Raw genomic sequence first — 14,654 nt, 5'->3', positions numbered from 1 at the left:
TATTGCAGAACTCCCTCTGACCTCTCTGGGTTATGTCTAGAACCCTAAAGGAAAGATGTACCTGAGCTAGTTCTGGGAACCTGACTAATCAGTGAAAGTGCGTGTTGGGATAAGGATGCCTTAGTAATTATATATTTGCTGTTGTTCAAATATTTCAGTCTCGTCCTACTCTTCGTGAATCCCTTTTTTTTGGAAGTTTTCTTGGCACAAATACTGCAGTAGTTTGCCATTTCCTTCTCTAGCTCCTTTTACAGATGAGCAAACTGAGGCAAACAAGGTTAAGTGACTTGCCCAGAGTCACAAAGCTGATAAGTGTCTGAGGTCAGATTTGAACTCAGGAAGTTGAGTCTTTCTGACTCTAGGCCCAGCACTCTATCTTCTGTGCCAACTAACTGCCAGAGGTTATATGGATTACACATTAAAATTGTTTTTTAAATGATTCCCTAGTGTATCCCAGCATGCAAACAAATTAAATCACAATATTATTTAGTATCAGAATCTGTGTTTCTAATTTGCTCCTTTTGTCAGATTTAAAGCGAGAATGGACCTTAGAAGTCATCTTTTTCAATCCAGTTTTACAGATGAGAAAACCCAGAGAGTTTAACTGACTTGCCTAAGGTCACACAGGTAGTAAAAGTAAGTAACAGAACTGGAATTCAGGCTCAGGAATCCTAATTCCAAATCCAATGTTCTTACCATTGCACCATTCTGATTTTCATATCACATTCTACTTTGTATTTTCCTTTTTTGTGCTCATATTATTTTTCTCCTAATCATTTATAAACTCCTTTAGAGCAGGAACCCTATCATTTCTCATTTTTGAACCTCAGTGCCTAACACAATATCTTTCACATCACAGATACTTAATAAGTGCTCATTGAATTGAAATCAATCATTCATTTTTCATTATGACTTCAGAGAACAATTAAGCACATAGATAAAAAGGAATTAAGAAACAGAAATCCATCTTAGCTGCAACTTGGAAGACCATTTTACTTATGATGAGTGCTGCAAGTTCTAAGAAATATCTGGAGCAAAGAGGTATGGGAATTTCCTCTGATATTGCTTCAAATGGAAGATGAAGGTTTAACGAGATTACCAGCAAGAAAGATTGTTATTCCCTAAAGAAATGGACAAAGAATGCCTTACTTTTGACTTCTACTGCTATTATGAGTAGAATAGTTTGAGATAACAGAAACACTAAAATCTTACTTACCCACATTCATAACGGAAATAATCGGTTTTTGAAATTAAAAAAAAAAAGCTTTCTCCCTTCCCTTGATATGTAAGTGGCTTACTGTTTGATATTCATTTATCTTAAGTTTACATTTATAAGCTGTCTGATTTCACACACATTTTCCATGCACTAGCTACATCTCAAATCCAAACATTCCATAATGCCTCCATTCAAGGCTATTTTCCTCTCCTGCTTTCCAGCTCTCTGTATGGATGCTTGCAGTATAGAATGAGATGCTATTTGCTCCATCTGTAACCTTAAAAGCCCTTCTGTATCCCCCTCCCCCACTTCTTTCTAAGCATTTAACAAATAATTCATGCCATGGAGAGGGGGGAGAGGAGGAGGGAATGGTTCCCTTTAACAGCCATGTTGCGTAGCACTGCCCAATGCTGATTTGTATTACAAAGAAGCAAAATCTTTTTGAGGAAATCTCTGCATTTCAGTGTCAGGACTTGGGTAATTTAAGCACTAATGAACAGTAATGAGAAAAGACTTCTTACTGAAGACAAAGCAGAAAATGTTTCTGGGTTAAGTCTGTGTTATAGACTTGGAATTTTCTTAAGCCTTTTGTTGTTACCTGGGCCAGCTGGGTCTCCATAGTGCTTCCAGGCTGTGGAAAAAGAAGTGTTCTCGTCTCCCACAATGCCTGCCTGATTTGATTAAAGGGCACCATTGGCAGCTCAGAAGGGGAACTTTCCCATTTCTTTCTAGCCAGGAGGACAGTAGACTTGAGAGTGGAGGGGAGGGGGGTAGGAGCTGACACTCCGAGGGGGTAGAACGGATATAAATAGGTTGAACCACAAAACACTGAGAGGCAGAAATTTCTGTATCAAAGGCAGAATCTTTTTCTCTTTTCTCCTCCCCTCAGTCCTAGTGCATAGGACTGAATCCCCCACCAATCCTTAGGGTATCTGACTAGCCTACAAAAATGTTGGGCTCAGTGTCTTTCCGATGTTCTCAACTGGAGAGAATTGTGAAGAGGAAAATGGAAATACTGTTGGATTTGGAGTCTTTTTTTTCTATGAAGCCTTATTCATTGGCTGTGTGTCAGTTACCTAGGAAACGTATGTAGATAGAGGCTGAAACACTGTAGTCAGACTATTCATGAGAGTTGTGTGCTGAGTTTTAAGTGGTAGATGGATGCTAGCAGTGAGGGGGATGGGGACCCAAAGTAGACAATGTATAAATCTGAATGTATTAAAAATATAGTTTGCATTAAGTCTATTTACTCATAAATAATACTTCAGTCATCTAAGTTGTTTCTCTAGCTACCTAACATAATAACCCTTGGTAGACGTGAGATAAACTTGAGAGTCTAATGTTTGCCAATTTGCCAATAGATATAATCAATGTGTAAATTATGTGAATCAAAAGCAACTTAGTATACAACAGCTTAACTCCATTAGTAACTAACTGTGTGTGGCACACAGTAACTACTTGATAAATAAACAGGTAAATTTTCCAGAGTGGCAAAGTGGATAAAGCTCTGGATGTGGAGTCAGGAAGACCTGAGTTCAAATCCAGCCTCAGACATTTACTAGCTGTGTGACCCTGGGTATTTTATTTCACTTGATTCTATTTACCTCCATGTCCTCATCTGTAAAATTAGCTGAGAGAAGGAAGAAGCATGCCACTCCAGTATCTTTACCAAGAAAACCCCAATAGGGTTAGGCTAACTAAACAACAACTTTTCATTTATACATTCTTAAGATGAAAGAGTTGGATTCAATCTCTCTTTCAGGTCTGAAATTCTGCTCTCCTAGGTATTATTTTCAATTGGGTTTCAGTAAGCACATTAGTAAAAACGTATTCTAAAGGAATCAATTTTGAATTCCCATACTTCAAAATGACCTGCATGCCAGATAATCTGAGTTTGTCTCCTTGTTATCTCATTCCCTCTCCTCCCCGCAAAGAATTTCAGAAGGTTGGCTCAACTGAAATTCTTTTTTACCACCTGAGTGCCCTAAATGATATTTTTTCTAGGATACCTTGACGCACTAAAAGACTATGACAAGACTTTCTTGGGTTTCAGAGGAAAGAAGCATTGTGAAGATAAAACATCCATGCTGGAAAAAAAAAAGAAAAAAGGTCAACAAGAGGTGAGCCAACAATTTCAAAATTTTCTTTAAAATGTGCTTATATCAGCAGCCAACCTCACATTTCAATTCAGCTGCTTGTAAAAATCACAAGAGGCAAATCACAGAACCAAGTGAGAAGAAAGCTGGGTGGGGTTTCATTTAACATGTGCTCTACTGTCCAATTAACATTCTGAGAAGACTGCTAGAAATATAACAAAATCAGGATATTTGGGAAAGTGCTGAAAATTATGCTTATTTATTGATGTTACTTTTCCCTGCTACCAAAAAAAAAGTCTAAGCTACCTCTACCCAAATGATCCCGAACATGCATTACCACTGGTAAAACTGGTAGTCCATCAGTCTCTGAAATCCGAGCTGAAATATGAAACCGTTAATTGAGGTGAAGCCCTGTCAGCTGGCTCATTTTACAAGGCGAGGCCGTGTGATCACTGCAGAAAGCAAGCTGTGTCCCTGCTCTTCTCTCGGGTTTTCTGAACCACTCGCTAGTGAAGAGGCTACCCCTGCACTGGGTGACAGCCGCTGGCGGCTAGAAATCCATTGTTTCCTCAATTCCCCCAGCTTGTCTTCGATTACCCAGCCCCCACCCTGCATCTGGCTTGGAGGTATTCTAGCTTCCTTTCAATCCAGCAAGCACCTATTTATGTCCCTATCAAGCTAAGACACCCTTGCTCTGTGCCTGCATTTCTAGGTTCACGCAGTTTTGAAAAGGCTGGAGTTTTGGGCTGTCTGCTCCTCAGTCTTCGCCAAATCCTGCCTCCAATCCCTTGAGATGCTGCTAAGGATGTACTCGGATACCTGCCTGGGAATCTGCAACACGATGGTCGGTAGAACCAGCTGCAGAGCCAGGGCACGAGCAAGTATTTTGTACTTGGCGGGGTTGAGGGTGTATATTACGTTCCCTCTCCCTCACTCATTCACTCTGCACTTTGGGAAACCCATCCCCAGTGATTCTCCTCATCCCTTCTTTTGCTGGAAGGGAGACGAAGATAGCTTAGGCCTACGGGAAGGGCTCAGCTCGGAGAGGGTCTCACTCAACAGCTGTTGGCTTTACTCCGCCGCCGCAGGAGTCGCGGTCATTCTGGCCCTGTGCCTGGCATATGAAAAGGGAACTTGTTTCCTAGTAAAAAGCAACCGCGCCACGGGAGGCAGTTACTCACGGAATGACTGGGAAGGAGTTTTTCGGGTTTGCTGCAAAAATGTCTGCCACACACACATACACACACAGAGAGTGAGACAGAGACAGAGACAGAGTGAGAGGCAGACAGACAGACAGTGAGAGAGACAGAGTGAGAGAGACAGAGATGGAGAGTTGTCAGCATGGTTCTGTGCTGTGGGGGAAGCAGCAATAACTCTTTGGAGAAGGTAAGAGAGAGAAAGATTTGAGGAGAGGGTAAGGTGTACAGAACCAATTATCAACTGTCACCTCATCCCCTCCCCACCCGCAACCCATCTCACCCACCTGCATGTCAGGCGGAGCAAGGCTATATGGTCAATTGTACTAAGATTTCTATTTCTAGTTCCCATTCAACGGTTCCTGGTCTCTAAATGTCCAGAGAGGCAATCGATTTCTCTTTTTCTCCTCTCTGTTTCTCTGTCTTTGTCTTTATTTGAGTCGCCGTCTTTCCCTTCCCCCCTTCACACACACAAACACACACACATACACACACACACTAGCTAACAAAGGGATCTGCAGCTGCTTCAAATACTTCAAATGCGCAGTGCACATCCCAAAAGGGAGGGTCTCTGCGTGCGCATGCTTGTGGCTGTGATACTGGCCTTTGCCTATGTGTGTGTAAATGCTTGTATGCGGTGAATGTGACTCCGCGCCCAAGGCTGCAGGGAGATGAGTTTCCCCAGAATCAGCCCAGGCCAGGAAAAGAACTGGCACTGCTGACCAGTTTTCTCACCGCTCCTCAAATAAATCTGAGTACTGCAAATTGGAGACTTGGACATATTTTTTTTTAAACTTGGTTATTGGGAGATAAAGCCACAGTCCTCTGTCCTTTGTTTCACGGTCAAAGCCTATTGTCCCCTCCCCCTTGGGACCCCACCCTTTTTTTCTTTTCTTTCCAACTACCTTCGACCACTCCCCACTCCGTACTCAACCTCTCGTCAAAAGAAAGAAATAAACCGAACAGAATAAACCCCAGAGAAGCAACAACCTAGAAGAATTGAAAACATTTTTCTTATGTCAAATCTGTTTTCCAGAAATGAACCCGTCTCTAATCCGGGGTCAGACTGTGCTTCCCTGATCTGGCAATAAGGATGCGAGGGTGTGCGTGTGTGTGCGTGTGTGTGTTTCATACACCTTCTAGGCTGAGCCACGCAAGTTTCCCTTTTAGCTCAGATTGGGATAAGAGGGGAGGTGGAAAAAAAAATGACCGTGCAAAGGTCATCCATCAGTCTGTCTACCTAGAGAAGAAGCCCTTTGAGTAAGGAGAAAAGGATGGTGCGGCTAAGCTCTTCCCAGACTCTTTCCTGTCCGGTAGTACTGTGTGCTCCTTTTTAGAAGACAAAGGGAAGAGGTTAACATGGGGTGACGGTAACCTGCTGGTCTGTTTTTGCTGCAGATGTTCCGTGGCCCCATTTTCCCCACTTTCACTCCTGCTTCACTGGGGAAGGGATGATGGGATGGGGAATGGAACAGGTTCACCCTTCCCTCTGGCTCCTCCCAATGTGCCTTCTGTCCAGAAACAGAACCTGGTGCAGGAGTAGGACTTTGGCGAACAGCACTGAGGAAAGGAGTTCAGAACTCAGAGAGGACAAGCATAGTATCCAGAAGGAATCCTATATTTGGAGCCAAAGGGCCTGGATTCGAATCTCAATTCTGATACTTCCTACCTGTGTAACCTTGGCAAATCACTTGCCTCTCAGTCTTATGAGTAAAAGGCGGGGATTGGACTTCTCAGATTTCAGCTCTACATCTACGGTTTTATGATGCTCAGATGACCCCACTGAGGCTGGGGTGTCACAGAACCGAATTTAAGATGTAAGACCCAGCGGGGCTTCTTACTAGTTTTGTGACCTTGGGCAAATCACAGTCTCTCTGAGCCGCAATTGACTTACTGGCAAAACCCAGAGTAATTCTCGCTCCACCTGCCTCACAAGGCTGTAATGAAAGCGCTAGGTAAATGGGAGCTGTAATTTCCATGCTCTCCAGTTTCCGTCCCTTTCACCCAAGCAGAACCCCTCCACCTGTTGTTTCATTTCCGTTGCTTTACTAGTCACCGGTCTTTTTTCCGCAGTTCCCTCCTTACCACACCTTCCTAGGCTCTTCTGTCAACTCTACCAACTTCCTCCCCTATGCCACACCAGTCTTTTCTCTCCCCTTTCTCTTCAACCCGAACCCTAGACCATGCCCACGCCCCAATCCTCCTCTCTCCCCCCCCTCCCTTTTAGCTTAGCCCAGTGTTCCACTCGGATAGGCTCTCCCAGGCCTAACGGGTCCATAGTCCCACCCCTCCACGGTCCAAGCATTACGTCACCGTCAAGGGGGGAGCAGGAGCCTGTGCTAGAAAGTGACTGGGGAGGTATGGGGCTGGATGGGGGATGGGAGGGTGAGGGGCTCAGAGGTGGAGCCTGGTGCCAGCTGCCCCACCCTCCCTATAAAAGGCTGTGGCGGGGGCTTACGCGATTTTAGAGTGTAAGTGTACGGGAGGAATTGTGGTGTGTTCCAAGAGAAATTAGGAGGGGGGGTGGGTACCTGAAAGAGAGAAGGAGAGAAAGGAAGCGAGGGACAAAGAAAGGAAAGAAAAAGAAACTAGAAATCCACTTTGCAAGCCAGGCATCATGCGTGAGATTGTGCACATTCAGGCTGGTCAGTGTGGCAACCAGATAGGAGCCAAGGTGAGTGCTGGGCGGCAGAGGTGGGCGGCACTTGTCCCGGGGTCTGGTTGGAATCGTAGTAGTTCCTGGAGATGCTGCTGCTTCCCTTGCACCTATCCCCAGGGGACTCCCGGGGTCTGGTTGGAATCGTAGTAGTTCCTGGAGATGCTGCTGCTTCCCTTGCACCTATCCCCAGGGGACTCCCGGGAGTCTTTGTAGCAGTCCCTTTGTAAGTGAGAGAGGCGTGACCCACGCCTATCTGCTGCAAGGCTGAGTTCTTTGAGCATTTCCGAGCTTTTTTTTGGTCTCCATCTTCTACTCTCTACTATTTTTTTTTAATCTTGTCCTTTGGGCGAGGATGTGCTTTAGCGCGCGTGTGTGTGTGTGTGTGTGTGTGTGTGTGTGTGTGTGTGTGTGTGTGTGTGTGTGTGTGTGTGTGTGTGTGTGTGTGTGTGTGTGTGTGTGTGTGTGTGTGTGTGTGTGTGTGTGTGTGTGTGTGTGAAGGTCTTTACTCGATTGATAGGAGCTCTCGCTACTCAGGTGCTGAAAATCCACAATTACCCTCCTCCTTCTTTTCTTTATTTCCTTATTCCCACAGTTGAGATTGATCCCCAAATTCTCCATTACCTTGCCACTCCCACTCCAACCTACTGGCTCTCCTAGTCGAATCAGCCCCTGGCTTCCCACAAAGTTGTCTGTGCTAAAAGTCTGATGTGAGCTTTTTGTTTGGGAGGAGGGGGTAAGGAAAGAAGGGCAACATAAAAAAAAAAATCACTGGAATCCCTTTTTGGTGGTCCTGCTGCAGCCACAGCTGCCTTCTCCCCCCTTCTCTCCACCCCACTTGCCCGAGGGCAAAGTCTGCTGGTTCTGAGCCGCTATTTCTGAGGAAAACGCCCATTGCTAACTCGGTTGGTTCTGAGTGAAAGCTCTTTTCTCTGAGACCTGTGCCAGGCTACCTGAAGTGGGCAGATGAGGAGGAGGAGGAATGTTAATAGGTTGGTCTCTTGATGGTCTTAACGTTGCTAATTGTAAGTTCTGTCACAGTTTTGGGAGGTCATCAGTGATGAGCATGGGATTGATCCCACAGGCAGTTACCATGGAGACAGTGATTTGCAGCTGGAGAGAATCAATGTTTACTACAATGAAGCCACTGGTAATTGCTTTTTGTCTGCCCTTTCCAACCTTTTTTCTTCCTAGATATCACGTTCCTGCTTTTCATAGATTTGTAAACCATGTGAAGGCAGAGATTTTTTGGGAGGGAGGAGGGAGGGTTTCTTTGTATCTTCACTTCTAGCACAGTGCCTGACACATTGTAGGCACTTGATGCTTACGTGTTGGATTAAATGGTTGGGATTTACTATAGCACCTCACCAGCATGAGCAGTATCACCTGCTTGGTGGACCTGGCAGAGTACCACTCCTTCAGCAATAACTCACCAGGTTTTTCCGACTGCTTTTAGTTTTAAAAGACCAAATGGAAATACTATCCTCTTCTTCCTTTGTCTGAGAACAGCATTTTTTTTGTGATTCTATTGATTTGGTCTTCTTCCCCTTGAGGTCCCTTTCAATGATGCGCTGTCTAATCCTGCCTTTTGTTCTCCCCACCTGCAGGTAACAAATATGTTCCCCGGGCAATCTTGGTGGATTTGGAACCTGGCACAATGGACTCAGTCAGGTCTGGACCATTTGGTCAGATCTTCAGACCAGATAACTTTGTTTTTGGTATGTGATTAACATATCTGATGACTTCATAGGTCATATTTTGTACTAGCATTATAGGGTGGAAGGTTGGGACTCTCAGTGAGGAAGAATTGCAAGTATTCCATAATTTTAAAAACTTGTTCTTAGTATGGGTTTGAGGAAAAAAATGTCATGCCTAGTCTCTAGCTATTATATATATATATATATATTATATATATGTATATATACATATGTATGTATGTATGTATGGTCATATTCAGACCATTAATGTCTTAACTTTTTATTTTTAAATAATAATTAGAAATAGCCAGAATTCAGTAGTGACTCACTGGTCTACATAAGTGGCTTAGGGCAATGGTATCAAACTGAAATAGAAATGGGGACTCATCACATACTGATTTAGAAAACCACATTTTATGTTCTATTTGTCTTCTTAAGTATTTCCCAATTACATTTTCATCTGGGCTAACATAATGTTACAAGCCTCTGGGGGACGTTTAGGGTATAAAGATGTATACTTTTAATCACTAGTGATTGATACAGCCTCTTTCTCCTTCCCCCCCTTCCAGGCCAGAGTGGTGCAGGAAATAACTGGGCCAAAGGTCACTACACAGAGGGAGCAGAATTAGTAGACTCTGTCCTGGATGTAGTGAGGAAGGAGTCAGAAAGCTGTGACTGTCTCCAGGGCTTCCAGCTAACTCATTCCCTGGGAGGTGGCACTGGATCTGGGATGGGAACCCTGCTCATCAGCAAGATCAGGGAAGAGTACCCAGACAGAATCATGAATACCTTCAGTGTGATGCCCTCCCCCAAGGTATCAGACACTGTAGTTGAGCCCTACAATGCCACCCTGTCTGTCCACCAGTTGGTAGAGAACACAGATGAGACCTACTGCATTGACAATGAAGCTCTCTATGACATTTGCTTCAGAACCCTGAAGCTGACCACTCCCACTTATGGAGACCTGAACCACTTAGTCTCTGCCACCATGAGTGGAGTCACCACCTGTCTGCGGTTCCCAGGCCAGCTGAATGCTGATCTCCGCAAACTGGCAGTGAACATGGTGCCCTTCCCCCGCCTGCACTTCTTCATGCCAGGCTTTGCCCCTCTGACCAGCCGTGGTAGCCAGCAGTACCGGGCTCTGACGGTGCCTGAGCTCACCCAGCAGATGTTCGATTCCAAAAACATGATGGCTGCCTGTGACCCCCGCCATGGCCGCTACCTGACTGTGGCTGCCATCTTCAGGGGCCGCATGTCCATGAAGGAGGTGGATGAGCAGATGCTCAACGTGCAGAACAAAAACAGCAGCTACTTTGTGGAGTGGATCCCCAACAACGTGAAGACGGCCGTGTGTGACATTCCACCCCGTGGCCTCAAGATGTCTGCCACCTTCATTGGCAACAGCACGGCCATCCAGGAGCTGTTCAAGCGCATCTCTGAGCAGTTCACGGCCATGTTCCGTCGTAAGGCTTTCTTGCACTGGTACACAGGGGAAGGGATGGACGAGATGGAGTTCACCGAGGCAGAGAGCAACATGAATGACCTGGTGTCTGAATATCAGCAGTACCAAGATGCCACTGCTGATGAACAAGGGGAATTTGAGGAGGAAGAGGGTGAGGATGAGGCTTAATTTAGAACTTGAGGGTTTAGGAAAAGCTTTAGTCAAGAATGCAAGTCTTTTGGGGGGATGGTATCTTCATGATTGTACTGAAGAAGCATGGTCTCTTTAAATGTGTACTTTTGATGCTCTCCACTGTTGCCTGTCACCATTTTTTTTTGTAACTTTGATGACATTAATGTAACAATTGTGATACTTCTGAAATATTGTTTTAAATGGCTAAAAAGAAACCCACATAAACGTTTGTGACTTTAATGGTGTCCTTCTTTATTTCTCTGCACCCTTACCCAAGAGTAAGCATATGTTGGACTAGCACTTTAAATGCACTTTTTAATAATAAACCAATGTCTTCTTAAGAAGACAGCGTATGTAAAGTTCAAATGAACCTGATATTGCAGAATAGTAAAACTGGATCTTGAATTCTAGAATGGTCCTTCATAAACAGTTTAACTTTATTATTAGGCCCCTTTGAACTAATCTATTAGCCATACTTCCAAATGAAGGTCCCCCTGTGTTACTCTTTTTCATTAAATTATTTTTTATTAAAAGCATTCATTTTCACGTAAGCAATTTACTTTGGCAGGGTCCTCCCAAAGCAAGGCCTCTTTCTTTTGCAATCTAATTTACATGACCTGCTTGATAAGCCATTTGTTTGGAGAAGGTCCAAAAGCAGCTTCAGTCCAAGATAAAAGATTACAAATTCTTTATTACTAGAAACTTAATTGGTCTGCAAACCGTAACTCAGCCTGAGAAACAATGCTTATGCTCTTTGTTAGGTATGCAAACTTACAAAGTAGTAGTTCGTAACAGTCGTTCTTCCAAAAGATTAATTGATGCCTATTATGTAACAGGCACTGTTCTAGGACCTAATCTGAGTCAGTCACCTTCAAGTCTAGAACAGTTGTTCACACACTACTGGTGGAAGAAAGTTTCTTTTTTTGAAAAATAAATTTTGCTGTTATCTTTTGTTTTTACATCTGTTTCCTCCTATATCCCTCCTTTTTCCTCCAAGAGAGCCATTCCATATTACAAATGTTTTAAGAAAAAAGTAGGAAAAAGTCAGCCAAACCTATCAATATATTGAAAAAACATCTGACTAAATGCATTGCTCTATCCCCATGAACCTCCCTCCCACCTCTGCAAAGGAATTGGAGGCGGTATCTTCTCATATCTCCTCTTTGACACCAAGGTTGTTTTTTTGTAATTATGCAACATTTACTTGAAGAAAGCTATTTTCAAAGATAGAGCTGGAGAGGCTTAGAATTCTCATGTGCTGGTAGTTGGGTTTTTATTTTTTAAGCCAAATCTAAGTAAAGAAAACATTACTTTGGTTTGAATTGCAGTGAATAAACAATATATTTGGCATTATTCCTGAAATAATGAGAAGGGGTCATTTGAGGGCTCAGTAGGGTTTTCATCATAGCTTAAGACAAATTTGATTTCTTTTGTAGCTTTTAAAAATAAGATAAAATAAATAAAATTTCAGTCTCTATCTAGCAAGAATGAAACGGTATCACCATAAGAAATAGTTTGCTTTGAAAGGGGAGTGAGAATTTTTACTTACATCAAACATTATTTAAAGTTGGCTATAAATAGCAGAGTCAAGTTAGCAATCAGGCAGGGACAAGAACTAGTGACCTCTAAGTTTAGGATGTGGTATGTTTAACGCTGGACTGAACCCAATGCTTGGTTTACCTAGATCTTAATAGAGATCTCCATTTGTTCCTAACACCTGAGCTAGTTAAAAAGTTTTTCTGCATGACTGCACAGAGTTCATGGATTAGCAGGCACTGTCCTGGGGCTAGATCCTTGAGCTATGATTTTTTTATTTTAGAATTGGTCATATGAATGAGCTGCCACTTAGAAGAAAGTGTCAAGCCTGCCAAGTGCCTCCTGGTCTGCTTTTATCAGCAGATCTTACCTTCCCTTCACCTTTGTGAGAAGGTGACAGAAGGGTACCCAGCAGGCCTGCCAGCCGTTCTGTCAGAATAACCCATTTGCACACTGCTATAGCTTACAAGGCATGATTTGAATGGTTGAATGCCAGATTGCCTATTCAAGCAGATGCTTCTGGGACGCCTCTTTCTTTTGGAAAAAAGAGAGAGAGGGAGGGAGAGAGAGAAAGAAGAAGAAACAAAAGAAAAACCACAGTGTTTATTTAGAATTTCAAAGAACAGGAAATAAAACTCCATAAGAGACTGACTCACACCTGGATTATCTCTTACCTTTGGCACTATTTAGCTTTGCTTTCCCCTCCCTTGCCTCCCCACCCACCTTAATTGATAGATGTATTAGGGCTATTTTTGAGTCCCAAGAAAAAAATCAACTCATCTTTGCCCTTAACTCCCTTTCTGGTTCTTCCCTATTGTCTCACCCAGGAGACAATCCAATTCTGTTTGACTCAGTTTCAAGAACACGTGTGTAGGGCTCATAGGGTTCTTTTTTCCTCTAATTTTTTTAATTTCAAAAACATATATTTTCTTTCCTTCCCAACCTCAGCTTCCCCACCCTACCCTACCCCACCCCCCCCACACATTACATTGAAAAAGAAAACATAAAACAAATTAAAACCCTTGTAACAAATATGAATGGATAAACAAAGCAAATTTCCATATTAGCCATGTCTGAAAACACATGCAGAGTTCTCTATCTTGACTTTCTTTCCAGAGGGCCTGTAGGTTCTGCTGCAATATAAAGAAGCAAAGAGCAAGTCCACCCTGAGCTGAGCCCAAACCTCCCACAACCAAAAACTCGTCCTTCAAACCTGAGCTTCTTCTGAGATGTCTAAACCAAGTGATAACCCTTTATGGTAGCCCTTTTATTCTGGTTGAAGTGAGTGAGTTTCTTGAGAAATGCCAAGAAGTGGAAGATATGGCCCCTACCCTCCAAGGAATGATTGAGACTTGGGCTGGAATCAGACTGGCCTTCAAGGGTCATGTGTCATATCACCATGTAGTAAGCATAAAGCAAATAGTTCTGCTTCCTGTTTGGAGTCCTACAAGCACGGCACTCCAAAGAAATTACTCTGGGAAACTTGCTCTTCTGATACATTGTGATGTCATGCTGGCAAAGGAATGGCATGTACTTGAAAAGTGACCAAGGGAAAGAGAACTCTGGTTTCCAGTGTCTTCCTACTCATTTTCCCAGAAAGTGCTTCTAGATCCCATTTCTCAAAACTGTCATTTTGGGAGAGCCCTTTGCACACAGAGCTCTCCATAAACGCCACCAACACTCTGACCTTTTCCTTTCAATGCCTACTATAGATGTCCCACTCATTTTTCCTAAAGATAATTCAGCCATGGGCCATTCCTTGGAGAGTAGACTTAGTATTATACCCATTTCTCTCCTTGAATTCATCAGAAAGAGTGTTGTATTTCCAGATAAATTTATTTCACACAGAATGTGCCACACCACTGCCAGAATAAGCTTCCTTAACACACTGTTCAGATCATGCTTTTCTCCTCTGCCAAACCTTCAATGGCTCCCAATTGCTTACTAAATAAATGATAATTCCTTTAAAATGAGAAACCCTGGAGTCTGAGTCTTTCCTCTCCCAGTCTGACTCCAGTTTACTTTTTAAGCCTAATTTCATGTTACACCTCTCATGCAATCTCTCTACCAACCAAACTGCACTATTCTCTGTATCCCATTCTCATCCTGCTCTCTTCCATCTTTTCTGCCTTTCCTTATGTCATCTCTCATGCTTTGAACTGACTATCCATTTCCACCTTTCCTTCAAGATCCAGTTCAGGTGCCATCTTCTCTATGAAGTTTTCTCTGTTCCTCCCTCAGATGAAAGTGATCTTTCTCATATTTTCTTAAATTTTCTCATAAAACACATTGTCTGGATTGCTTCTTTGTCCCATTTTGTGAATATTTTTATCCTCCTATTAGATTATACATTTCTCAAGAGAAGGGATTATTTCATCTTTTTATCCTTAGGACCCTCCAAAACCATTTGTTGCTTTGGATAATCAATTTTAACATCTATGTTGAAAAAGAAAGCACCCACCTGTTTGAATCTGCCCTGAAAGCTAAGATGAAGTGCAAAAAGAAGCCTTGGTTTGTTGCATTCCATTCACCTGTCCATATCATTTAAGCCATAGACATGTGGGTCAGTGAAGTTGCAAGGGACAGTAGAAAATGACTAGTCTCAACCCCTTGAATGATAGATT

The 14,654-nt window shown here is 43.1% G+C and overlaps 1 protein-coding gene across 2 annotated transcripts; it reads left to right on the top strand.

The window, feature by feature from the left end:
• The first annotated feature begins 6,802 nt into the window (after nucleotides 1-6,802).
• On the top strand, nucleotides 6,803-10,734 carry LOC140500782 (tubulin beta-2B chain). 2 transcript variants are annotated; one of them, XM_072603687.1, is made up of 4 exons: nucleotides 6,803-7,182; nucleotides 8,206-8,314; nucleotides 8,772-8,882; nucleotides 9,431-10,734. In XM_072603687.1, the coding sequence occupies exons 1-4, from the start codon at nucleotides 7,126-7,128 to the stop codon at nucleotides 10,489-10,491; spliced, it is 1,338 nt and encodes a 445-aa protein (XP_072459788.1). In that variant the 5' UTR covers nucleotides 6,803-7,125; the 3' UTR covers nucleotides 10,492-10,734. The 2 variants fall into 2 exon arrangements, with proteins under 2 accessions (XP_072459788.1, XP_072459789.1); XM_072603688.1 differs by having other exon boundaries at nucleotides 6,845-6,979.
• Nucleotides 10,735-14,654: the final 3,920 nt, after the last annotated feature.

This window comes from Notamacropus eugenii, chromosome 4 (genome assembly GCF_028372415.1).
Source record: "Notamacropus eugenii isolate mMacEug1 chromosome 4, mMacEug1.pri_v2, whole genome shotgun sequence".
Lineage (NCBI taxonomy): Eukaryota > Metazoa > Chordata > Mammalia > Diprotodontia > Macropodidae > Notamacropus > Notamacropus eugenii.
The sequence above is the reverse complement of the archived record's forward strand: the minus strand, read 5'-3'. Positions and strand labels throughout refer to the sequence as shown.

Excerpts from the sequence above, each read along its gene's own strand:
- LOC140500782 (XM_072603687.1), top strand. The coding sequence starts at position 7,126 with ATGCGTGAGATTGTGCACATTCAGGCTGGTCAGTGTGGCAACCAGATA. Across the intron at positions 8,315-8,771 it reads TTACTACAATGAAGCCACTG|GTAACAAATATGTTCCCCGG; the intron begins GTAATTGCTTTT and ends CCCCACCTGCAG. Across the intron at positions 8,883-9,430 it reads ACCAGATAACTTTGTTTTTG|GCCAGAGTGGTGCAGGAAAT; the intron begins GTATGTGATTAA and ends CCCCCCTTCCAG.